Source organism: Spermophilus citellus (assembly GCF_964194105.1).
Source record: "Spermophilus citellus genome assembly, chromosome: 7".
Taxonomy (NCBI): Eukaryota; Metazoa; Chordata; class Mammalia; order Rodentia; family Sciuridae; genus Spermophilus; species Spermophilus citellus.
In genome coordinates, this window is record NC_138188.1 from 32341407 (window position 1) to 32368851 (window position 27445).

General features: G+C 37.2%; 1 protein-coding gene across 11 annotated transcripts in view; it reads left to right on the forward strand.

Moving 5' to 3' along the window:
• Positions 1–25889, forward strand: part of CEP63 (centrosomal protein 63) — a 57473-nt gene extending 31584 nt beyond the window's left edge. For 6 of the 11 annotated variants that reach the window (XM_081301880.1, XM_081301882.1, XM_081301876.1 and 3 more), the window contains 10 exons: positions 8–121; positions 7505–7738; positions 7979–8118; positions 8857–8994; positions 11744–11858; positions 13554–13751; positions 15354–15440; positions 19271–19473; positions 20214–20487; positions 22319–25889. In XM_081301880.1, the coding sequence (XP_081158006.1) occupies positions 8–121; positions 7505–7738; positions 7979–8118; positions 8857–8994; positions 11744–11858; positions 13554–13751; positions 15354–15440; positions 19271–19473; positions 20214–20487; positions 22319–22477 (1662 nt within the window). In that variant the 3' untranslated portion in view covers positions 22478–25889. Of the gene's footprint in view, positions 1–7; positions 122–7504; positions 7739–7978; positions 8119–8856; positions 8995–11743; positions 11859–13553; positions 13752–15353; positions 15441–19270; positions 19474–20213; positions 20488–22318 lie in introns of those variants that run through there. The other 5 variants (XM_081301884.1, XM_081301877.1, XM_081301885.1 and 2 more) reach the window with 3 other exon arrangements.
• Positions 25890–27445: the final 1556 nt, after the last annotated feature.

Consider the following 27445-nt stretch of genomic DNA (forward strand, 5'->3'; position numbering starts at 1 on the left):
TCCTCAGGAATTTCGTCAGAAATCACTGGACTGGGAGAAGCAGCGCTTGATTTATCAGCAACAGGTATCTTCTCTGGAGGCACAAAGGAAGGCTCTAGCTGAACAATCAGAGATAATTCAGGTAAGTTAAGACATTTTAACATAATGAAAGGCAGATAGGTTTTGATTAAATCTGACCTATGGTAATACAACTTCCTTCTTTCTCAGCTTCTCTCTGCTAAGCCTACTTTCTTTCTTGTGTAGTAAATCCTCTCTCCTCTCCTTATGGGCCTATCCTTTTCAACAACTAGACATGCTCAGGACACCTTCCCCTCCCTCCTGCAGAGCAGTAGTCACTCCTTCAGGCTCACTCTTCTAACCACACTGGGTCCTCCTGCCTGCCTGCTCCTTTGCTCTCTCAGGTGCACTCTCCTAATCTTGGTCTCTCTGTCCTTCCCTTCTCTCTTCCACTCTTCTCTCTTTTCTCCTTTTCATTGGTCTCCTGGCTTTCTCTACTTCTGTCTATGCCTGGATTTATTTATTTATTTATTTATTTTTTTAAGAGAGAGTGAGAGAGAGAATTTTAATATTTATTTTTTAGTATTTGGCGGACACAACATCTTTGTTGGTATGTGGTGCTGAGGATAGAACCCTGGCCGCATGCATGCCAGGCGAGCGCGCTACCGCTTGAGCCACATCCCCAGCCCTATGCCTGGATTTATCTCTCTGATAATTAGATACCTCCACTGAGGTGCCTAAACTCAGCTGGTCTGCTTGTTTGGAAACAAAAGCTGAGAGAGTCACACTGCATTGCTGTGTACTAGAAAGTCACACTGCATTGCTGTGTACATTGCTGGTTGCAGAAACACTTAGAACAGTGGTAGAAATTTTTATGAAGAACTAGTAGCTTAAACAAAAATAATGGCCTGCCCTGTAATCCTAGTGGCTTGAAAGGCTAAGGCAGGAGGATTTCAAGTTCAAAGCCAGCCTCCGCACTTAGTGAGATCCTATCTCAAAATGAAAAATAAAAAAGGGCTGGGGATGTGGCTGAGTGCTTAACTGCCTCTGGGTTCAACCTCTGGCATCAATAAACAAACAGACACACACCCATATAGATACCTAATTTAGGTATTTTGTCTTCTTAGGATTTTTGTAGCTCCTTTTTTTCGGGGGTAGGGGAGGTACCAGGGATTGAACCTAAGAGTGCTTAATACACATCCTAGGGCCCCCCCTCCCCCTTTTTGACACAGGATCTCAATAGGTTGCTTTCAGTCTTGCTAAATTGCTGAGGCTGGCCTTGAACTTATGATACTCTTGTCTCAGCCTCCCAAGCCACTGGGACTACAAGCATGCGCCACCACACCTGACTTACTTTTTTAATTAAAAAATGAGAACATAGAGGGAAATGAATATTTGTGACCATCTGTTATGTTCTAGACACCACCTCTGCTTCTCTGCTTCCTACATGCAGTTTATATGTTATTTGTTTAATATGACAATCTGACAAGGTTAGTAGTTATTTCAGTTTATAGAATGAGAGAAGACTGGTTAAGAGAGCTAGACAGAAGTTTTGTTTTTGTTTTTAAACAGGCTATTTGTTGTTTTAAGTCTTCATACTATATTAACATTTTGTTCATTTTCCTGAAATGTCAGCTCTCAGGTAAACTATCAAGAATAGCTCTGCTGTAAGTGACTCTACTCAGAATGACAGGAGAGGACCCATAGCAATTCCAAGGAAAAAAATATATTTTAAGGTATAGGAAGCTACTGAGCCTGTGCAGGACAACAAAATTCAACAGGATTTTTTGATCTGAGTGCTAAAGCACTATGCAAACTTAATTGCTATAAGACATTGTTCTATTCTAAATATAGCCTTCAGATTGCAAAAAAAGCAAATTGTGTCTTAATTTTTTCAGTTTGTGATTATTTATCCATGGTGTCATTACTGATTGTAGATCCTTTTTTTAAATTGCTGTTTTCCAATTTCAAATTATTATTGTGATTATTAGCTGTCTAATTAAAACTTCATTGTTAATAAATGGGATTTTTATTTACCATAATTCAACTAGAGCTAGAATAAGCAGCCTTCAGAGAGCCAACATCTGTTTTCCCTACTAAGAATATGTGAACTATTCTTCTGATAGTTTTGTTTAAACTAAAACTGAATGTTTAACTAAATTGTCACTTATAAATGTGTGTCTCTGTCTCTCTTGGCAAACTAAATAAAATTAAACCTTTCTGTGACTCACTATGTATGATGATGTATATTAAGTTTATTTAGGGGCTGGGGATGTGGCTCAAGCGGTGGTGCGCTCACCTGGCATGCGTGCGGCCCGGGTTCGATCCTCAGCACCACATACAAACAAAGATGTTGTGTCCGCCGAAAACTGAAAAATAAATATTAAAAAAAAAGTTTATTTAAACATTTAAATAAACTTCTGTGTACTTGTTACCCAGCACTAATAGCTACCATCATGTTGCTAGGTTTTTTTTGTTTTTGTTTTTAAATTGTGATTAAAACATAACAAAATTTGTCACCTAAGCAATTTTTAAGTGTACACTGCAGTCATATTAACTGTATGCACATGGTTGTACTATAGATCTCTAGGACTTTTTCATCTTGCAAAACTAAAACTGTGTTCCCTTCCTCACATTTTTTGTTTGGCTAGGATGTAACAAAGCAAATCATAGACATTATCATCTTTCTCAACAAATAAGGACTTAAAAAAAAACCTACAGTAATTACAGTATTACATTAACAAAATAATATCTTCTTAATATAATTTTAATTTCCAGTCTGTTCAAATTCTCCAGTATCTAAAAACTGTCCTTTCATTGTTGGATGTAACTTTTATAGTCAGGAGTCTAGTCAAGATCAATTCATTACACTTGGTTGATGTATAGGTCACCGTTGAACAATAACAGTAGAAAGGCCAGGAATTTCCGTGGGTAGATATCAACACAATACCTCTCCCGTTTAAAAAAATTCTTGGTATAATTTATTTCTTGCATATCGTTAGCATCTAAAAATAGAGTTCAGAAGTAGCTTCTTTTTGTGTTACATATTTCCTTGAATTCTTTTTAGTCAGCTATTAAAATTACATATATGTTCATTTTATAAGAATGAGAAAATATAGATAAAATGAGAAATAATATCATCCATCATTTCATCCTAGAGATTCATCATGATTAACATTTTGATGCAAAATTTTTCTGTGTTTATATAATGCAGACTGTTACATTCCTGCACATTTATTAGAAATTAAGTTGAATGCTCTGATTTGGGAAGGGAGGAGTCATTTTATACTTAAAAAAATAACAATAGCAAATTGTTGTAAGTTTTGAAGGTAAATGATGAGTATATGGAGGATCATCATCTTATATCTCTGAATCTTTGTGTGTTTGAACTTTTCCATGAAACATAATTTAAAACTGTGTAGAGTGTTTATTGTGACAGTCACTAGCTAAGTACTTTATAAATACAGTGTTGTAATTTTCAATGCTTTAAGATGTTTCCTATTTAAAGATGACATGTGAGCAAATGTGAAGTTATCATGATTGCAAGAAGTTCATTTTCCCATTAAATGTATTATAATTTGTGTAAACAATTCCTTATTATAGAAATTTAGTTTTAAAATTTTCAGTCTTATAAATTGTGCTTCGATGAACATCCTTCTATGAACATTTAGGAGTGTCTGCCCATTTATCTTTTTAATGGCCCTAGAATGAAATTGCTGCATCAGAGTAGTTGTACATTCTTAAAAGATTTTAATGTATCTTTCCAAGTGCTCTGCAAGATGAATTGATAGGGATGTCTTTCAGCAATGTGTGAGAATGACCATTTCCTTACACTTCCCCCAAACAGGGCACTATTATTATATTTTTTTTAGTTATTCCACCTTTAGGCTTATCTTTTCTAATCTTAAAAGTAAAAAAATACTATATAATTTTTTAAATGTTTTTAAATTTTTAATTGGTTTTTATTTGTTGTACATGATAGTGGAATGCACTTTGACATATTGTACACAAATGAATTGTGTACATTGATCTGTCTGTACATGGTGCAGAGTTACACTGGTAGTGTAATCATACATGTATATAGGGTGATAATGTCTGTCTTATTCTACCATCCTTCCCATCCTCATCCCACCGTACCTCCCCCAGCCTCCTCTCATTCCCCTATACACAATCCAAAGTTCCTTCATTCCTTCCTACCCCCACCCCACCATTATGGATCAGCATATGCTTATCAGAGAAAATATTGGAGTTTTTGAGTTTGCTTTATTTCACTTAGCATGATATTCTCCAACTCCATCCATTTACCTACACATGCCATAATTTCATTCTTCTGTAAGGCTGAGTAATATCCCATTGTCCATTCATCTGTCTGAGGATATCTAGGTTGGCTCCGTAGTTTAGCTATTGTGAATTAAGTTGCTATAAACATTGATGTGGCTGTGTCACTGTAGTATGCTACTTTTAAGTCTTTTGTGTATAAACCAAGGAGTGGGATAGCTGGGTCAAATGATAGTTCCATTCCAATTCTCAGGAATCTCCATACTGCTTTCCACAGTGGTTGCACCAATTTGCAGTCCCACCAGCAATATATGAGTGTACTTTTTCCCCACATCCTTGCCAACTACCATTGTATTCTTGATAATTGTCATTCTGACTGGAATGAGATAAAATCTTAGCATAGTTTTGATTTGTATTTCTCTAATTGCTAAAGATGATGAACATTTTTTCATGTTTATTAATTGTGTTTTTTCTTCTATGAAGTGTCTGTTCAGTTCCTTATCCCATTTATTTATTGGGTTGTTTGTTCTTTTTGGTGTTAAGTTTTTTGAGTTCTTTATATATCCTGGAGATTAGTGCTCTATCTGAAGTGTTTGTGGTAAAGATTTTCTCCCAATCTGTAGGCTCTCTCTTCACATTATTATTGTTTCCTTTGCTGAGAAGAAGCTTTTTAGTTTGAATCCAGCCCATTTCTTATGAGTGAAGTTGAGCTGGATATATAAAGAACAAAAAACTTTTCATGTTTCTGTTTTCATGATTTTCCAAATTATTTGCATGTTTTACTCATTTTTCTTTTAGGATGTGTGTGTTTTACTATTTTGAAAGAGCTTTTCATACATTAAGTATGAAGTATAAGCCCTTTGCTATTACATTTAGGTTGTGTGTGCTTTACCCAGTTTACTTTTAATTTTGCCAAGTAATCTTTTTTTTTTTTTTTTACAGAAATATAGTTGTTTATAAGCAATATTAGAATTGCTTACCACTATATACGTTTCTTCTTTAGGGTTTCTTTCATGTCATAAAATCTTCCCAAGGACAAGATTTCTTCTAATGATTTCTGATTTTTTAAAATACATTTAATATAAAATTTATTGTGGTATCAGTTATTTGATAGAGGTCTCAATTTTTTCAAATGTTTGTCTATATCATAAGGATTTGACAGAATTATTCTAAAATTCAGGGAATGATAACTGTTATTAGAGTGGGCAGCTAAAGTGAGAGAGACAGTAGGGAAGGGCTTGGGATGGGGGTTGAATTGAAATCTTTTTCTGATTTGTGATAATATTTCCTGGTTCATCAAGAAAACTTCTCCAGATCATGAGATTACTGAGAACAACAGGAAAGGAGCAACAAGAGCTTTTCATTTTTTAGGGAGTCCTAGTATGAAGGCATTACCATTGTAGACATCAGACCCTTAGCAAACTCCCCATCGTGTCAATTCCAGATGTATCAGTGCAGGCTCAGCTCTGCAGCAGCACACCAGGCTGCAGCCTGAGGAGCCTGGGAAACTTCCAGCACTGCTGTGTCTGTCACCATAAACTTGGCTCTTTCCTCGTTAGTTATTTTCACTGTGATTCATGTTGTTGAAATAACTCCACTCACTTAAGTACACTAGTTAAAGAACTGAATCTTAGAACACTAAGAGATGTTTCTGGTTTCTGTTTAATTAGTGGCAGTACTCAGTGCAAAAAAAAAAAAATCTAAAAATATATTAACCTTAAAATGTGTCTCAAAAGGCAGATATTTAAGAAATAAATGATCATTGTTTTATAAGTGGCTTACTTGATTTTTTCTGACTTTTCTTAGTATTGAAAGAGGTATTCTTGAGATTAGTACAATGCAGTGCTAATTGAAATATGTAATTTAAAAATTTCTAGTGGTCCCATTAAAAAACTTGAAATTAATTTTAATAATATCTAATCTGGTATGTCAATAATATTATCATCATATTTACATTCTTTTAAAAATGTTTTCTGAGGGGTACTTTACAAACACTGAGCTACATCCACAAGCCTTTTGATTTTTTTTTTTTTTTTTTTTTTTTTTTTGAGACAGGGTTTCCCTAAGTTGCCTCGGGCCTCATCAAGTTGCTGATGCTGGCTTGAACTTGGGATCCTCCTGTCTCAGTCTCCTGAGTCGCTGGGAGTATAGGTGTGTATCACCACACCTGACTCCAGTCTTTGTTTGTTTTTTTTTTTAAACCGAACCTTTGAAATTCCATGTATATTTTACATCTGAAACATATATCAGTTCAAACTAGTCACAAATTTAGATGCTTAATAGCCACATATGACGAGTGACTACCATATTAGACAGTATAAGCCTAGTATATTCTAGTTAATGAAAATTTAGAATTTTTACTTAAGATGATTATTTTTCACTGTGCTTTTAAAAAACCTATGTATTTTTGCACGACTGAAATAGTAAATCAATAAAAGAATGCTATTTACTATGTTGATTTTTCAAAACTAGAAAGTTGTTTAGATTTGAAGTTGCCAATCTAGATGAACTGGTTTGCTTAGATAAATTAGCCATAACTTCAGCAATGTAATGAGACTCTAAACAAACTTATCAAGACCCCATCTCAAAATAAAATAAAAATTAAAAGGATTTGAGATGTAGCTCATTAATAAAGTGCCCCTGGGTATAATTTCCAGTACTAATAAGAAAGAAATTAATTTCAAATATGTTATATTTGGTTAAATCTTCTAGCTTAGGAAATGTCCAAAAACTGATGATAGATATAATCTCCCCCTTTCCTTCAAGTACTTTTCCTCAGTCCCTACCAGATTTAGATAGCATTTTCTGGTCATTTTGAATAATCTGAATCCAAGTCTTTGTATGTATCTGAAAAGAATGTTAAAACAATATTTAAACTACATTCAACATAAACATACTTTGGGGGTGGGTAGAGAGTGAAAATTTAAGAAGTTTGGTGATTTTTACAATTTTAATATCTGAATTTCTCTCGGAAATAGGATAATGTATTTAGTTCTAATTTCCTATGTGTAGGTGGAATAATGCAACTGTGGTCTTTTTAGTTAGTTGGGCAGCATCTCTTCTGAAGAATCCCCTTATTTTCTCAATTTTTTTCTACACCTTCCTAGGGTACTTATATTTTTTAGTGAGTTAATGCTTTCTATTTTTCAGTTTTATTTTATTCTTCCTTATTCATTGTTTGTTCTTTCATCATTTCCCTTTTACCCATTGATAATCTGTGTGTTTGTAGGCTCAGCTCAGCAATCGGAAACAGAAATTAGAGTCTGTAGAGCTGTCCAGCCAATCGGAAATTCAGCACCTGAGCAGTAAACTTGAGCGAGCCAAGGACACCATCTGTGCCAATGAGTTGGAAATTGAGCGCCTTAACATGAGGGTTAATGACTTGGTTGGAACCAATATGACTATTCTGCAGGAGCAGCGACAAAAAGAAGAAAAACTGAGGGAATCTGAGAAACTATTAGAGGTGTGTTTTAAAATTACTAGACTTGAGGGAAACGTGTGTATGAGTATTCTAAGAGAATAATTAACCTAGAACTAGGTTCCAAAATCTGTGGTTCTTCCCTACTCTATAACTGATGGCTCAGATATAGATGGCTGTAATAGTGCCTGTTATGTACAGTTTGATTCCTTGGCTTCCTTTTCTGATGAAATAGAAGAATTGTAATACTATATAATTCCCCCCTCCCCCCTGAGTACTTTGCAGGCTCTGCAGGATGAAAAGAGAGAATTGAAGGCAAATCTTCAGACTCAAGAAAATTTCATCCGTGAGGCAAAAATGCAAAAGGAGAAGCTACAAGCAAAATTAAAAGTAACTGGCACTCAACACACACCAGAGGCCATAAGGTGTGTTTAATCTTAACTATTATTCATTTTACCTACTTGGTGGTTTGACTTTAAGCATTGATACTGCATGTTCACAATTTTGTGTTTGATTATATTGTGGATTTTCTTATTCAGTTTTGATTTCTAAGTTAGATTTTTGTAGGGTTATAAAATTTTGAATGGTTAGTTTTTTGTGCTTTCATTTTGGGTTCCTAACCAAGGCTGACATTTAGAAAGTTAGAAATCCTTATTCCACACTCTTGGTAAAATCCAGATCCGAAGGGAATTGTAGTCCCTTCCTGGAAGACCTCCCTCCCTTGGTGTAGAGTAGGTAATGATCAAGCTAACCCTTTTAAAAATATTCCTAAAACTAGTTTTAGTTTTTCATATGAATTACTAGGGTTTTTAGTGGAAAGTAATAGAGTGAGCTATTTTCCTTTTGTTTAACTCTAGAATACTTTTATTCTTTCCAGAACTGTCCTGTATCTTATCTTTGATGTATGTGTCAAGAAGGTGATTTTGCCATTTAATCTGGCTTTTCCCCAGGCCAAATCCCAGTTACGAAAGGAGTAAATTGCTGCTGACTCTTGGGAAGTAGCATCTCTTGACTCTGCTCTCCCAGTATTTTTTTCATAAAGCAGGAGACAAACTGATGAATTCTTAAGAACTTAATTACCCAAAACAGTTGGGAATAGACTGTGCATTGTTTTTGATTGCAACGATTAAAGGCTTGTAACAATCATTTGTGTCCTTCCATAGGCCACTGGAGGAGTCCCAGGCAGAAAGAAAGTACACCCCTCAAGGGCAGGAGGACATAGATAGTATGCTTTGCCATCTGGATTTCACCCATGCAAGTGAAGAACTTCTGCAGGCAGAGGTGACTCGTCTTGAAGGCAGGTAGATAATTATATACACATTTCAAAAACCGAAATTTTTTTTTTTGGTACTGGGGATTGAACTGAGCCACACCCCCAGCCCTATTTTGTATCTTATTTAGAGACAGGGTCTCACTGAGTTCCTTAGCACCTCGCCATTGGTAAGGCTAGCTTTGAACTTGTGATCCTCCTGTTTCAGCCTCCTGAGCTGCTGGGATTACAGGTGTGTGCCACTGCGCCCAGCTCAAAAACCTAATTTTTAAGATGAAGTTTTGATCACTGTATTTATCCAGTATGGTAATATAATAGTCTCAGGGAAAAGTTGTTTTTTTTTTTTTCCCTCTAGCATCCACAGATGACTTTTTATTTCTTTGAGAAAACGTAAGCAGTTAATTTTTCTATCTAATCTTTCTACCACCAGATCTACTGGTCTGCTACATCTGTGCCCATAATCTGTGGATGAACAGATAGATGTACTTCTGTGCTCCTAAGATTTACCCATTCATTTGTATCCTGTTTCTGAAGCTATTTCCTTTTTTCTTCTACTTCATGAAGTTCTTCGTCTCTGTTAGATCTTTTCCACTGATATAAAATAATCAGTGTAATATCTCTCATTTTGGAAAAAATTAGAACCCTCCTTTAATCCTATATCACCATCAAATTACTTTCACATTTTCCTGCTCTCTTTAAAAAGAACATTCTTTAAGGAGTTGTCTGTACTGTTTCTACTTCTTTATCCTTAACTTGTTTAGAACCCCTTTAGTTTGGCTTGGAGAGTTCACAGAACACGCAGTGCTCCTCCTTTTTGTTCTGCCGCCATGTTGAGATTTCCTTGGATGTTAATTGAATCCTGACCAATGCCACACTATACCCAACTAACTCCTGTTGTCCTGCTTCCAACCTTTTTGACTGGGAAACAAATTTTATGTTCGTTGTAACCATATTAATCACAATCATTAGTATACTATCAGAAATACTATTATCTTTCAGGGAAACAAAGAACATCAACAAAAAGTGCCATTCTTTTTAGGTTAACTTTAAGTAATACATTTTTTTGTCTTCAGTTTTATTTCTGAATTTGGAAACCACTCAGTATTTTCTGAGTGTTTTCTCTCCATGTTAAATACTGTAGCCCACCACCACACGCACATATTTTTGTTTCTTTTGGTATACTCAACATATTCTTTGTGTGCATTCTTTGCATGTATACATGCTTTAGGTTAAATAAAATAAAGTTCATCATATTTTTGATATTGGAACTGAAGTTTATTACATTTTTTTGTTGATGGACTTTTTTGTTAATCTTTTATATGTATATTTATTTTACTGTCCTTTTCAGGCATTGAAGCTGTCAGTGTTTCTGACCGGTAGCATTACTTTGGGCACTTGAGCCTCTATAGGCCTTGATTTTCCCATCAGCAGAGAGTACAAGATGGTTTCTGATTTTTCTTCTCTCTGAACTTCAGTATTTGGCACATTGCAATCATGTACCAAGTACTAAACAAATGAACATTTTAGGATTTTTAGAAATAGGTAAAATTAGAATAAATGGATACAAACACCAATGTTCAGTAATAAACCAGTGGCTTAAATTTTTTTTCTTTCAAAAAAAAAAATAAAAAGAGTACTATTTTAAATGGTTTGTATTGTTCGAACAAAATATTTCCTAAAACAGGAAATGGGGAAATTTAATTAAGTCTTTTTGTGCTCTTATATTACAAAAATGATATTTTCAAATGATAGTTTATTTGGTAAGTTGGTTATGTTGATGAAAGAATGTAGATGAATATTAAGTATTCATGAAACAGTTGAGAACCATATGATGTAAGGGCTGAGGGGATAATGGCTAAATTTGTAGGGAGATAAGCAGTGAAAGACTTATTCTAAGAGGAATTCAAACAAGCAAATTTGAGGCAGAAAATCCAAGAAGAGTTTTACATTCAAACTATAAGAATTGAAAATAAATTGTATTTAAGGTCATTAGGGGAGTGAGTGTTTGGGTCCCTTTAATCTGGGAAATGCTAATTTGATTATGGAAAGGGTGTTGGTCATCCATTGCCAGGTGGGAGGGGAAGGAGGTACTTTGTAGTCCAGGAGGTGATACACTAAGAGACAAGAAGCCAGCATAGCAAATGATAAACCCTGAGGTTTATCAGCTTAGGAGAAAAAAGATCATATTAATAGAAATGAGCGTGAGCTGAGAGAGACACTGTACCTCTCTTCATAGGTTTTTATATCTGATTAAGTATTGATTCTTGAGTAAGGGTAATGAGTCAGGAACTCTCGAAAAGTTATCCTTGTGGCTATGCATAGGATTGTATGTAATTATGTGTTGTGAAAAGTGAGTCTATGGTAACAGCTCTGTGTTGGTGCTCTCTGGTAAATTAGAGATAAAAAAATTAAATTTTTGTTAACTTTATGATTTTTTGTAGCTAGTTTAATTTTAAGCAGAGAGAAGTATAGGTAAATACGGAAATCAAAAGTATTGCCAAACATTTGGATGGTCCTAAAGACATTGGAATAAGTTTTAATTTGGGCTGTAGACTAATGTTTTAACATAGTGACTGGATATTTTCTGGTCATCAAGAAGGATAATTGGAAGACTGAAGTGTAGCTTAGTGGTAAGTGCTTGCCTAGCATGTGTGAGGCCCTGGGTTCCATCCTCTGCACTGGGTGATTTAAAAAAAAAAAAAGTAAATTAGATAATTTAACTTGTGGGTTTCAGGACTTTTATTTTGTTTTAAATATGTGACTGTGCCTGTGTAATACAGTTTGGAATCTGTGAGTGCAACATGTAAACAGCTGAGCCAAGAGCTAATGGAGAAATATGAAGAACTAAAGAAGATGGAAGGACATAACAATGAGTACAGGGCAGAGATTAAGAAGGTAAAAACTTGTATGTCTGGGATCACAAAACTGGACATATTTTTAGACTGAGGTATGGGTTGGGAGGTTAGAGAGGTCTTTACTTATTTTTTCAGAATTGTGAAGGGTTATGAAATGGATCTTGTGGATCATTTTTTTATTTTTATTTTTTTTAAGAGCATACTAGTTTGGTTCATTTTGACAAAATCATACATGCATGGAATTTGATTTACTCTGTTTCAGTCCCTGCTCTCCACATTCCCTTTTCTCCTTCCTCCCCCTATTCCTCTTTTCTACTCTACTGAACTTCCTTTCACTAGGTTATTTATTTTGATTTATACATAAAGGTAGAATTTTCTGTGGTAGATTTATAGATGCACATAGCTTTATTTCATTAAATTCATTCCCTCTCCTGTTTTTCCTTCCCTCCCTCCCAGGCTCCTCCTCTGCTCCACTGATATTTTTATGATATTGGATTCTCCCTTTATACCCTTATTTTGCTCTGGATTCTGCATATGAAAGAACACATGACCTTTGATTTTCTGAATCTGGCTTATTTCACTTAGCATGATGTTTTCTATTCCATCTATTTACTGGCAAATGCCATAATTTCACTCTTCTTTATGACTGAGTAAAACTCCATTGTGTAATATAGACCACATTTTCTGGATCCATTCCTATATTGACAGGCATTTGGGGGTGTGGTTCCATAATTTGGCTATTGTAAAGTGTGCTGCTATAAACATTGACTGTATCACTAGTAGTGTGCCAGTTTTAGTGTTTTGTTTTTGTTTTTTGATTAAAAACTGAGGAGTGGGATAGTTAGGTCAGATGATGGTTTCAGTTCTGTTTTGGGGGGGGATTTTCTATATTGGTTTCTAGAGTGGTAGTATTAATTTTTAGTCCCACCAAAAGTGTATGAGTGTACCTTTTCCCCTACATCCTCACCACATTTATTATTATTTGTATTCTTGGTAATTGCTATTTTGACTAGAGCAAGATGAAACTTGGTGTAGTTTTTTGTTTGTTTGTTTGTTTGGTGCTGGGGATTGAACCCAGGGCCTTGTGCATGTGAGGCAAGCACTCTACCAACTGAGCTATATCCCCAGCCCAAAATCTTAATGTAGTTTTGATTTGCATTTCCCTGATTGCTAGAGATGTTGAACATTTTATTTTCGTATATTTGATGGTCTTTTGTGTTTCTTCTTTTGAGAAATGTATTTTAGGGTTTTTGTTTGTTTGTTTGTTTTTTAACCTGTTTATTGATTGGAGTTAGCGTTAAGTTTTTTGAATTCTTTATATATTCTGAATATAAATCTATAGGGGTTATTTTCAGTGGGAGAAAAAATGTAGTCCAAAGAACCACTTAATATTTAGGAGTAGAATGTGCTTAGGGCAAGTGCCTTCTTTCTTTTGGTATTTAATTATTGTCAAGATAATCAAAGCCTGCTCATTCTGAACTCTAAATATTATTTTAAACATGTCTCAATGAAAGCTTTCTCTTTTTGAGAAATAATAAATGATGATGGGTATAACCTCCTGATCTTCAGTGTAGATATGGAAATTGGTAAATTGCTAATTTTCTGCAGAGTTAGTCCAGGAAAGATGTTGTCCTGAGATAAGGTAATGATACCTTTGTTTATTAACCATTCATATATTTTTCTGTCTAAATGATTTCTCTTAACTTTTGGTGTTTTACTTTCTCCTGTTTTGTAGTTGAAAGAACAGATTTTACAGGCTGACCAGAGTTATAGCTCTGCACTAGAAGGAATGAAGGTAGAAATCTCTCAGTTAACTCGGGAGCTGCATCAGCGAGATATCACTATTGCCTCTGCCAAGTGTTCTTCCTCAGACATGGAGAAGCAACTCAAAGCAGAGATGCAGAAGGCAGAAGAAAAAGCAGTGGAGCACAAGGTTGAGCCTGAACAAAAATTCTATGTGATGTTCGTTTTTGAAGGTTGAATTTATTAAAGATGTAATTTCCATGGTATTTAGTAAATTTTTATTAGATACCTACTTTGGTCTCAGGGTATGCTAGTTAGCAAGCAGCCTAGTAAGAATTTTGGGGAAGTGACAGTGGGTGCAGACTTTTGTCAGTGGTGTATGCAAAGTGTTAGGAATACCCAGGGAGCGTGGATCTAGATCACTCAATGAGGCTTCCCAGAGGGTATGGTGCCTAAGTTAAGACCTGAGGACTGAATAGGGATGAGCTGGGTGCGAGGGGAGGAGGAGTGTGTCAGACAAGGGAAGGGAGCACAAAGAGGTCTCTAAGAGAATATAATATGCTAGCTGTGTTTGAAACTAGAATACAAGTGGGTTGAGTGGATGGGATGAGGCTAGAAATCAGGGACAGGCCCTGAAAGTTCCAGTGAGCTCTGAGAAGGCTTTCTAGTGTGATCTTTAGGTCAGGAGAGAATGCTGTAGGCAGGAGTACAAGGTCCTATGGTCTCAAGTGGAAAAGGAACAAGGAAGCAAAGAGAGCACTCCTGTGCTGGAATAGCAGCAATATACAAAAATAAAATGGTCTGAGCAGTGGATACAGGATGTAGAGGGAAATGGATGCGTTCTGGAGCTGGTAAAATTGCCTGGGCTTTGTATTTGATTGGACAAAGTAGATGAGATAGATAGATTTAAGGAAAGATGCCATTCAGGATTTAAACTTAAGCAACTGGAAAAGTGGTGCTCTATAATGAAAATTTGGATAAGGACAATGAATTTGTGTGAGCAGTATACTTAGTAGGGAAGTTGGTGGAGGCAATTGATTTGGCTTGTTGAATTTGAGAGAAAGGCTGGATTTTTTTGTGAAAATGTCTAATAATCAATGCCACAGAAAGCCTGGAGTTCAAGGTTAAAATCTGGGTTAGTTATGGTAGTTCTTCCTTACATGAAGCTGATGTTTGAAAACTTCTGAGAATCTTAGAGATTATAATGAAAAAGCATAGAATATATACGACAGTGACTTGTACCAATCTTAGGATACTTATTACTTAAAGTAAAAATGATATTGGAACGGAGCTTAAAAAAAAATTGTAGCATTGAGAAAGCTACCAGGTAGTTTTTGGTAAGGAAGAAGGAAGCCAAAGAAGGCACGGATCTTTTCAAGAGGAATAGTCAAGCAGAAAAACTAGGAGAGTTAGGATTGAAAACCAGTTAGTATGTTGTTAAAGAAGCGCAATTGGATGTGATGTTGGAGGTGGAAGTCAAGTTGGAGAAGACTAATGCAGGAAAGTGGTTAGAGGTTGGCCTGTGAACTGAAGCTTTGCTGCTTTATACCTTGTTCATCTTCATGGAATGATAATCACATATATGTTAATTCACCCAGTAAATGCCTTCAACACATCCTTTTGAAAAGCATGTGTGCTTGTTCATATTGCATGGATATGTATATATGATCAAAGAATGCAACTTAGTGTGGTAAAAATGGCATGTGCAAAATTTTGTATAATGCATTTGATTATATATGTGTGTTTATATAAATATATACACATACACACACATTTTTTTTTCCTTTGTCAGGAGATTTTGAATCAGGTGGAATCATTAAAGTTAGAAAATCGTCAACTTTCTGAAATGGTGATGAAGTTGGAATTGGGTTTACATGAGGTAAAAAATAGAAGTTTTTCTTTTTTTTTTAAAGCCTTTAAAAATCACTTTGTAAATACTGATTGTATAAAGAATAAGTTAAGATTAAACTAGTGGATGCTCCTTCAGAAATTTTTTAAAATAAGATGAAAACAGTGATGGAAGTGAACAAAATGTGATTTTCCACTCCAGCAGTAGGAAGGCATATTTTATAACATGTATGTGATGATAAACATGTACAGCCTGTGTTCTTAGTAGGGAGTAAGTATATAAAGGACTTGGCATAGTACCTGGCATTGAGTAAATATACAATAAATGCTAAATGATGATTTTATTATTTATTATTTATTTGGTTCACAATATCTTTTCATTACAAAGTATATCATCTTTCAAGCAATTTAGTTTTAATTACTTTCTATAAGACATAATTCATTTAATCAAATGTTTTAGAATCTTTTATGCTTAAAATATTTTAGTAGGTGCTGTGAAGAATACAGGGATGACTATAATAGGAGTCTTTAAGACATCAGAAGAATTTGGTAGGGAGTATAAAAAATGCATAAAATCTTCTGTGAAACCCCAGAGCACACCATTAGCAATAGTGAGTTATAAACAGTGTGATGCTCTTTTAACTATATTGTTACAAATTCCTGTACTTTTCAAAATGATACCTCTGTTCTGATCCATCTTTTCTTTGATGTAGGTCAGATATCCACAGATTGTGGAAATACAAAAAAAAAAAAAAAAAAAAAAAAGATTTTCTACAGAGTATCAGGCTTCCACAGTGCTCCCCATTTGCTCCCAAGTATTGCTAATTTCACAATCAGGAGGCTAAGATGGAAAAAAGTGAAAAAAGCTAGAAGAATACTTTATTTCAACTAGAAAAATGAGGGATTATTTTTTATGGTCTTTCATATGGTAAAATTCTCTAAGCATCAGGAAGTCACAAAGGATTTTAAAACATAAAAATGTAAAATTTTGGGGTTGGGAACAGCTCAGTGGTAAAAGGCCTGCTTCATTATGTGTGAGGCCCTGGGTTCAATCCTTAGTGCCACCAAAAAAAATAAAATAAAATTTTTAGATGACAAAAAGATTCCATAAAAAGACTAGTAGAAAAAAATCTGTAAATAGATGAAAGGTTAAGATAAAACATTAATATATAAGAATTTCCTACAAGGGTAATAAGAAAAAGATAATCAAATAGAAAAATTGGCAAATTGATATAAACAGATAATTCATGGAAACAATATAAATATCAAGTGAACAAGGAGAACTTTTCAACCTACCTAATAAGAATTAAAAAAAAATATTTCTTTGGTAATTGGCTTTATGGTGATTTTTAAAAACTATAGTCACTGTTAGCAAATATATAGGGAAATAGGCTTTCTTGTGCACTGTTAATGAAAAAGAGAATTGATATGGCCGTTCAGAAGGACAATTTAGCAATTGCTGGCAAGCTTATAAGTATTCATAGTCTCTAAACTTCTGGGTCATGTGCATTTCTGATTTTCATAGTCATTGCTGAATTGCTTTTCAGTGTGTTATCAATTTGTATGCCCAAAGAACCCATCCTATAGGAGCACATGTGCAAAATGGTCATGTCAGTGTTGTGTGCAATATCCAGAATTTCAAAATCTACCAGAAGTATTTATTTAAATGATTAGTTTGTGGCTGTCTATACTATAAAATATTATGCTGTCATTTAAGATAGCAGATGAAAACATTCATTTAAATCTTGTTTCCTTCTCAAATCTCTAATACTGTAATGAAAAGTTTGTGGGGTTTTTTGCTTTTGTTTTTTTTAAAGAACACACACACAAGGATGGGAGAAATAGAAGAGACAATAGCTAAACGTTTTGTCAGGTGGCTGGCTGAGTGGATGGGTAGTTTATGATGTTGGATGCCCTGATAAAGTCAATACTAAGCTAGTCATAAAGAAATCCAGGAATGAATCTGATTTACACTACAGAATCCTCAAAAGACTCAGACGTTGGCAGTATTTGATTGAGAGTACCTTATCTTATACAGTCATAAGGTATAAGTATACCTTACAAAGGATAAGGTTATACTTACACCTTACTTTCAAATTTAAGAGTTGAGAACACCAATGAGAACTCAAGTCAGACTATGACCAGAGATTCTGTTCAGCTGAATTTTTCCTGATGCCTCCACTTAACTGGTCATACTTGTTTTTTCTTTGTAGTTAGGTGCGTGCTTGCTACTCTGTTTTTATATTACCTTTCACATTCATTTATCTATATTTGTTTTTAATAAAGTAATAACTGAGAAATTTATGAAAGTTGCCAGGAAAAGACAAGTTTTATCTTTTTTTTTTTTTTTTAAGTATGCTTAATGATATCTGACATCAAACTTTGGGTGTTAAAATCCTGTCAGCAGTTTAAGCTTTGTTTAGTTTTGAAGTTACACAGTATAAACATGTTATAAATGCCCTTAGAAATAATTGTTACAAAGTCCCCTTTTGTATTTCAACTTGTAAGAAGGCAGAATTAATTTTACAGATGAATGTTTGGGCTAAAAACATCTAATAAATTATCTTATTATCATTATTATCGTTTTGAACCCAGGGGCACATTTACCACTGAGCTCTATGAGTTATATCCTTAGTCCTTTTTATTTTTATATTTTTAAAGTTTTGAGAGCATCTTGCTAAGTTGCTGAGACTGGCCTTAAATTTTTGATCCTGCCTCAGTCTCCCAGGTGGCTGCGATTACAGGCATGCACCTCCATTCTCAGTTCTAATTATCCTTAAAAAATAGCAGCTACTAAAATATTTCCATGTTTTTAAAAATTGGCAGTAGTTTGCAGTTTAGCTTCTCTGTCCTGCAAATATTCTTCTCTAAGATTTTATCCTGCATGAAAAACTTGTTGAAAGATCTCGTAGCTCATTGTCACTGGAACAGAGGTAGTTACAGATATATTTTAAAGTTTATGTTTCTGTTAGGTAATTTCAGAAAATCTTTTATAGAAAAGACCAAGGTGTAGGGCCAGGGTTATGGCTCAGTGGTAGAGCACTTACCTAGCATGTATGAGGCACTGGGTTTGATCCCCAGCACCATATAAAAATAAAAACAAATAAATACAGATATTGTGTCCATCTACAACTCAAAAACTATTTAAAAAATAAAGAACAAGGTATAATCATCATTAGTAATGATTTTCTTCAAAGATCACTATAATTTTGCAAAATGCTAATTAAAATGTTGTTCTTAGAAAAAAAGTGGTTCTGTATTACCAAAAAAAACATATAGAAGTGAAGAGAGAGAAAACTTATGATCAAGTGCTGCTATAATCCCACCATTCTCACACCCTGCCTTGTCCTGTCCAAGAGTACAAACCTTGATGCTAGTTAAGTAAAGATATTTAGGATGTGAGAATATTTGCTCAAAATTTGTCCTTGTAGAATTCTTAGTACCTTATATTTAAATTTCTTTCCTTGAACTAGGTCTGTAGATTTTCTTCCCTACGTGTAATGGGGCTGTGCAGACTTTTCCTTCTTGCAGAACAAGATGGCTGCTGTTATTTACTTTTTTCATCACTGTTTTTGGCTCTCACAGCTTTCCTGCATCCTGTTTCCATCCTTTCCCCAGCTCCTCTGATATTCCTGTCACATGAGGAATCCCATTGTGCTCTTTCTTTCCACTCCCATTTACTCTAAGAAACAGAATGCTTTTTCTCGTTAGTCTTAACTAAAGACAAACCTTTACTTTTTCTGAAGAAAGCCACAACTTAACTAGTTACAACAACAAAAAATTTTATTTTTCAGCCAGCAGTGACATAGGTCACAAATATTCTTGTACAAATTAAGTGACTTTAGTATTCTTTTTTATTAGGCAAAAGAGATTTCACTAACAGACCTTCAGGAGAATTATATTGAGGCATTAAATAAATTAGTGTCTGAAAATCAACAACTACAGAAAGATTTGATGGATACCAAATCTCAACTGGAGATCGCTACTCAGATATGCCAAAAAAAAGACAATATCTTTAAGCCGACACTCTGCAGAACGACTGAGTTCAGGAATACAGAGTTTAAGTAAAGTTCCTTAAAAGATTATTTTAAATGTGTATCATGGAAATATAATTCTCATTTCTTTGAGAATTTATGACTTAGAGAAATTAAATCAAAGGGCTCTGTGTTTAATTCTAAAGTACAGCATGCACAAGCAAAGCCACAGTCAGGTTAAAAAATGGAGGGAAGTTGTATGGCACTTTCATGAGAACTTTAGTTTTCTGCTCTCTGGAAAGTCTTCAGGTTTACTCCCTTGAGCCTTTTCATGCTACCTCCAGCCTCCTCACTCCACCTGTCCTGTAAGAAGCAGAACTTGGCATTTTATAAAAACTTCCTTTCTATTTTTGATCAATTAATTTTAGGCTGTTACCATAAGGAATAAGCATTCAAGGACAAGCTGCCTGGCTTCAGCTCGTGCAATATGGCTTATGTGTTTCCCTAACAAAAGCCTTTGTTGACACCCTCACCCCATCCTACTTCCCCTATCCTAGCGGGAACCACTCTAGGATACTCTACAGCTTGTCTGTCTTCCTGGCCCTTGTATAAAAAGTAGGTGAGGGCCATGGCCTGGAGTTAGGGGTTGGGTATTTGGGCTCTGAGTAAAAAGGCACCTTGTCTGAATAGGCTGCTCCTTTGGTAAACTATAGAGCCTTACTGATTGGCTTATTTGTTTATGTCTAAGTGAACTTCCTGCAGCATTTCTGTTGGAAAAAGAAGAGTTGGAACAGTTTTTCATTTGTTTTGTTTTTTAATCTGCTCTCCAGGCCAGCCCTTGGCCAGCAAAGACCTGATGGAATAAAGACTGAGCACTACAAAACAGGTTTCCACTCTGTGAGAGGAAAAGGATCGGATGGTGTGGATCCCATGCCCAGGGTCCTCACCCCTTTGAGTCCTCAAGTCAGCCCCTGCAGCTCTGCAGTTTCTTTGCCTTCTTACTTTCTGTGTCAGACTAACTGTTCAGTGCTAGATGCGAATAATGCCAATTTTTCTGACACTACATCTGACAGTCTGAATGACCAAGAAGAATTTATATCTTCGGTATGGAAACTTTCTGATCTTACTAGCTCATTAGTTTATTTAGTTTGATTTCAGTTTTATTTTAAAGGTGAAGAGGGTGATTGTTTTTCTTACGGATTCTCTATCATAACTACCCTTTTCTATGTTCATGTATTTCTTAGAGTTTTGCTTGTGAAGACATTCAGCCAAGATTACTTTTCAGAATATATCCTAGTTCTGAAATATTAATTATAGGTATTCATTCATTTTTAACCCAAATTAGAAACTCCCTTCCTGTCTTTTTCAGAGAGGGCCAGTTCTGTATTGGAATGGTTGTTTCTAGAAGCGTCTGTGAGCATCCCCACAATCCTGCAGCACAGGCAGTGAGGAAGGGAAGAGGAGCTGTAGGAAGGGGTGGGTGGGCAGCGGTGGAGGAAGGTTGTGCATCTCAAGTGTGCAGAGGGTGGTTTGGGCACTGTGCAAGGGCCCTGGTGGCAGAGGCTGCCTTTGATCTGTCCCCTTATTCCCTCCCCTGCTGTGCAGACTGCACAGAAGCCTGTGCCTTGGGTTCTTCTTTCCCCACCACCTTATGATTGTATACATGTAAAAGTTGAGTTTTTTGACTTTGCAGGGTTGCAATAAATCTGGGGAAAGGTTTTCTTTTAGTGTTAAAATAAGTCCACATTTCCCTTATGTGTAATCATGAAATCCAAAAGCCCTAAGTTTGGCAGCAAAACTTGATACCAAAGACTTCCCTGACTTAAATGGGATCTGCGTAGACTGTTTATTCTATATTAGTGTGAGTATCCATGCATTTCGTTTTAGAAATATCAATCTATTTAGTCGTGGGACATAACCTTAGACTGTGGCAGGTACCCATCAAAGATGGTGTGTTTGCCTTCTCTCTACACCCTGTTGTAGCACTTCCACAGTCATCTGTGGACATGCACAGTGGTGAGAAGTTGGAGTCATTGACTTCACGTTCCCAGCTGAGGTCGCACAAGGCAGCACTCGGCCTTCCTGCCTCAGTGCTCTGGCAGAGATGGCCAGTGGGTGGCAGTGGGGGGTGGGGCAGCACAGCATAGTCCTGGAAGCCAGCTGCACAGGTTTGAGTCCCAGTTCCACCAGTGTGTGTGGGGGGCAACTTGGGAGAGTCATTTAATACCTCCAAGCCTTGTTTCTCTTTCGTAAGTAGAGACTGTATAGAATCTACCAGGCTGAGTGGTTTCTAGAGTTTAGGATCGTGGTCTCTGTGAGGGGTGTATGTTTTTTATTCCAGGGGCAGTGGTTCTGTGTTCACTAGTCCAGTGTTCAGGGTGATTTCATAGAACATAACTACTGCAAATGAGGGTGGACTGCATATGGCATATTTCCTGTATCACCTTTCTAAAATCTGAACTCTGAAATATTGCTAGAATCATGAGCTTCATATAAAGGACTCTGGAGTAGAATTTTAGGGGTGGGGTAAAATATTGATTTCAGCTGGCAGATTTTTGTTACTTTAAAATGAAAATAGCATTCATAATTTTAAAGTGAGTTCGAAATAGTAGACATTAACTATATTCTCTTCTGGGGAATAGAAGGATATATAAGTCGAAATTGATTTATTCTTCAGACCAGTGGCCAGTAATTTATTCTATTTATTTCATATTTTACACTGATACAACTTGAGTTAGAAGGGAGGGATCTGTGTTAATTTTTGTAAAACTTAACCAATTTTTACTTTTAGTGCTTTTGTCATTAGAATGAAAGCAAATATCTTTTCAGGGGAAATTACTTTTTAATATTGTTAGTTAGAAAATATCATGAATCGTGCATTTTAGGAATGTAAGTTGCTATGTACTCATACATATCACAATTTGTCCTCTCCTAGTGTTCCATACCTGTGTCTCCCCTGGGTTCCATAGCTACCAGGTTTTTGGAAGAGGAGGAACTGAGGTCTCATCATATTCTGGAACGCCTAGATGCCCACATTGAAGAGTTGAAAAGAGAGAGTGAAAAGACAGTGAGACAGTTCACAACCCTAATGTAGCCACTTATAAGATCACAAACTTGGAAATAAAAGTGAACATCGAAGAGTTACTGTCATCTGAAGGAGCAGTTTAAAAACATGAACATTATCAAGATGATGCTTACTAAAGCAGTGGTAAAGAAACCTGAAAAATTGGTGCTTCTCTTAGACACTTTTACTGCACTGGTTTGTTTGAAGAACTTTCAGCAATAACTGTGAGAATAAATCACTTTGCAGACTTTCTCTCATATGAATATTTACTATCATAAAGTGACTTTTTTCTTGCTAACTTCAATGTGAATAGCTGTGCACTAATTAAAATAAAGATTTCATGATACATTTTGAAAATAAAGTAGCTCGAGGAACTTCCCTTAAGGGGAGTGTGTGGTAGAAGCATGGTTATTATTTGAATATGAGGTGTCCCCAAAACTCAGTAGACAGTATAGCAGTAGGTGAAATGCTTAGATTATGAGAACTATAATCAGTGGGCTGATCTAGCTGATGGATCAGTAATTCGGAAGAAAATAAGACTAGTCTTTTGTGTTCTACAGCATCAGAAAATACACACACACACACACACACACACACAATAATCGGAAGGACTACTATATTGGATGGTATGTGTTGGCAGGTGGGACATGACTGGAAGAAGGAGGTCATAGGGGAATGTGTATTTAGGGTTTATTTGTCCCGGGCACCTACGCTGTGACTGTTCTCTCTGCCTCCTGGCTGTCATCACCTTACATCATGATGTGCAGTCTCACCTTAGGCCCAGGGCAATGGAGTTGGCCAACCATGGACTGAACTCTGAAACCATGAGCCAAAATAAACTTTTCTTCCTCTAAATTATTCTTGCCAGGTATTTTGGTCACAGGGATAAAAAGCTCACTAATACACAGTGGTTACAGAGTCACTGAATCTGGATCAATAGATCATTTTGCCATGTGTATACTGAGTCTGGCTAGAAAAGTGTGAAGGGAGAATAGCAAAGACCTTGGTAGGGAACCAAGCTTCTTGCTCCACCCTGAAACAGAAGAGAGGTCGGGGCAGGGGCAGGGGCAGGGCTGCCTCTGCTGAGTGGAGTTCCCTGGGACAGCCAGTGGGAACATTCAGCATCTACAGGCTGAGGAAAGGTTCAGGTGATAGGCAGAGGCCTGGATGTCAACACAGGAGCATCTGAAACCTTGAGGGTTGATAGGAACCACCAAGGAGGGCACGAAGAGAGAAGAGCAGGTTCGGGGGAGGGCCCCCAAAGAGGCCAACAGTTGAGGATCACAGGAACTTCCATCCAGCACAGGAACTTACAGTCAGGGATGAGGAGAAGGGAAAGTGTGGTGTCCTTGCCGGCTTAAGGGCATAGCTCCTGCCATTCTCCCCTCTCCAGTGAATCTTTCCCATCAGACTGCAATCCTGGTATATTTCCTCCCTTTAAAAAGAAAACTAAAAACCTCCATTACATGTGCTACTCTGAAGATTTGCTCCTCTTCTTGCAGACTGTCTCAGTGACTGTCCAGTTCTGCTCCATTCTCAACCCTCTCCAACTCATGTCCATGCCAACCATGAAGCTACCTTCTTACCCTTCAGTCACTGGTGACCTAATGAGTGTGAGCATCATTCCACACCATGGCCTCTGCTGGCTTCTATACCACCTGGTGCTCTGACCCCTTTCCCTCCCTGGCCACTCCCAACTAGCTCTACTTCCCTGCCTTTTCCTTTTCTAGCCTGAATGTCAGAGGACCCCCTAGGGCTTTGATAGGGGTTTTCTCACTCACCATACTCTTCTCTAGATCTTCCACTTTATTCTAAGTTCTTAATACCATCTATAGGCCAGTGACCCCAACATTCATGACTAATCCTGGTCTCTCCTCAGAGCTGCCCTCATAGCTACCCACTTAAGAAATATCTTCTCTTGGATGTCTCACAAGCACTATATATTTACATCTTGCCCAAAGAGCTCTGGACTCTCTTTGCTAAAATTCTACCTGAGGACATAGCCTCAAGTTTTCCAGTTCCTACAAGTTATCCATAATTCCTTCCTTACCAACATCTCTAAATCCAATTTATTGGGAGCGCCTGTTGACTCTGTCTCCAAATATATTTCAGATCCCACCATTTCCCTCCTCCACTGTCATGACCCTGACCCCAACTACTCCCTGCTCTTGCCTAGATTCTGGCAGAAGCCTCCTAACTGGTGTTGCTCTAACACCTGACCCCAGTAATTCATTCTTCCCAGAGCCCCTAGCACTATCCTTTAGGAATATAAATGAAACATTGGTCCTACTACAGCACTCCCTGGAAACCCAAGGCTTCTTTGGACTCAGAATTTATTCAAATTATGGTGTACAGGACCTCAATAAACCGGACCCCCTTACATCACTCCCTGCATCCCCTCCAATGTGCTCCCCTACACCGGCCTCCTGTTTCTTCAGACAGCAAGCCTAATATGTTCAGGTCTTTCACCTGCTCTTTACCTGGAAGTTTTTTCTCTCTCCACCCCCTGACCAGCATTTCTTCCTCAGGCCTGTGAGCTAACGTCTCCTCTTGAGCAAACCTTCCCCAACTGCTGCTCCCCAAACCTACTTCTATTCTTTAGCTAGCTGCCCTGTTATTTTCTCCACAGTACTCTCAGTTTTCTGAAATGCATTTGTGACTTAAACTCCTTGAGGGTAAGGTCTTTGCCTGCCTGGTTCCTGGTGTGATCCTCTTCACCCGCACAAGCCCAGCACTCAGGAGGCAGGTGAGTGTTCCTCCTCAGGTGCTCCTCAGCTTCCTTCATGCTGTTGACAGGCGGTCCTTTGGACTGCCTCTCCCCACACCCTGTCACCTCACCCTCCAAACACCCTGTTCACTTGGCTCCTTTTTCTTGCTTGGCAAAGCTTTCCCACATCCCATGGTCAGAGGCCGGGCGAGTTTCTCCACCTTGCTCTCATGACCTGTGCATGCTCCTCTCAAAGCACTAGCCGTACTGTACTGTCCTCATCCATTTCTGTCTCTCAGGGGGTTGCTCAGTTTCAATAGACATTAGGCAAATGGTGCATGAAAACTACTACCATTCCGGGCCTCATTGTACTTACCTGTAAAATGGGAATAATAGCTGATGGGGTTGAGGGTTTACTGAAAATATATTTCTGAAAGGGCTTGGCAGACTGTACCTGTGTGGATTGGTCTGAGGGAATTTCTAATTTTCAGATTGTCCCAAGCATCAGCTTAAAATCTGTAGGGTATAATCTCTACTTCTCCAATTTTCACACCCAGTTCTTATCTAGGAGGAGCAACGGCAGATTCCACAGTCACCAAAAATACTTAAAACATGAGGCATTATATGTTTCCTTATGTTTATACTGTGTTTTTAAAAAGTTGTTAATAGATGATCAAAATTTGTCAGAATACTTTATTGTAATTGAATCTCTCAATTTCATTTTTCAAAAAGATTTGCCAAATATTAAAATGTTTCAAAAATAAGTTTGAGTTAGTTTCTTAACACATTTTACAAACTCAGTGTCCGGGTGCTCAAATGAGATGAAGAGATTAGGGTCCTGGAGTCTGTTTTTTGGTGTTTACAGACAAGGTTTTGTTGAGAGCCTCCTCCTCTCTAGATTCCCAAGGAATTCTTGTCTGGGTTCTTAGGCAGATTCTGGCTGAAGAGGACGAAGTGGAGTTCCTGTTGTGAGCTGGACACAACCTTGCCATGGAGCCTCCTTTGGTCACAGGTCTAGGAAGCAGTGGGCGTCACTGTTCCACGTGACAAGGATGTTGGAGTGGCTATGAAGGGTCCCAGATCCCTGGCTCTATCTGAGCCGACAGGCAGAGGGTGAACTCCACAGGCAGATGTCTCCCGGTTCCTAATCCTAGCTCTGCCACCTAACTGGCCTTGTGAGCTTGGGCAAGCTTATTAATCTTTCTTTAGCTTTCTCATCTGTAAAATGGGAGTGATAAAAATCATTCCTACCTCTCTGGGTTTTGTGAAGATTAACTTAGTTAATATTTGAAAGGCACTTAGCGTGCTGCCTGGCATGGAGGGTCTATGAAAGTGTTGCTGAGTGGGGGAAAAAAAACCACTTCCCTCCTCATAGTCATGCAAAACACCCTTGAATCCAGTACCTAGAAGTACTGGAGAGTACCATGAGACCCGCTGAAGTGCAGAGGGACAAAGATTAGAAAGGGGAGTTAGTTAGCCAGGCATGGTGGCACACACCTGTAATCCCAGTGGCTGGGGAGGCTGAGGTAGGAGGGTTGTGAATTCAAAGCCAGTCTCAGCAAAAGCAAGGCACTAAGCAACTCAGTGAGACTCTGTCTCTAAATAAAATACAAAATAGGGCTGGGGATGTGGCTCAGTGGTTGAGTGCCCCTGAGTTCAATCCCCTGCCCCAAAAAGGGAATTTTTTTGGGTAGCTCCAGAAACAGTTTGAAATAACACAGAGACATGCATCAAGAAGAACAGGAAGTACAATCAGGGCACAGGGGAAATGACACTGTCAATACAATCCAGTTATCTAGTCTCATTCCTAGATGTAGGCAGCAAAGTCATCTCTGACCTTCTTAGGGCAAAAGCAGAGGAGACATTATTATTAAAGGTCTTCTGGTGTCCACAAGACTGAAACAGACCATGGGGTCAAAAGAAGCACAGATTTCCTTGGGGTGTGTAAATGTGTGGCTAAGTGTATGAGCATCAGGGAGGCCCTGCAAAACTGATGATAAAAGAATCTAGATGGTTTTCCTACAAGGTGGGCTGAATGTGATGCAGAGGGACCCTTTCTAAGAAGGTCCTAAACGTGGGTAACTAAAGCTCTCATTTCTTGGCTTGATCAAAGGGAAAATTGAGAGGAATGATGGAAGGCAGTCCTTTAAAGCAACCCTTTGTAAAATCTCCTTCTCCAAGGGCAATTTTGATAATTCAAACAATTCACACATTTTTTTTTCCCTTGTGGAAACCTACAATGTGGGAATTTATGTTGCCCATTAGAACCAGATTCAGTGATTTGATAATTA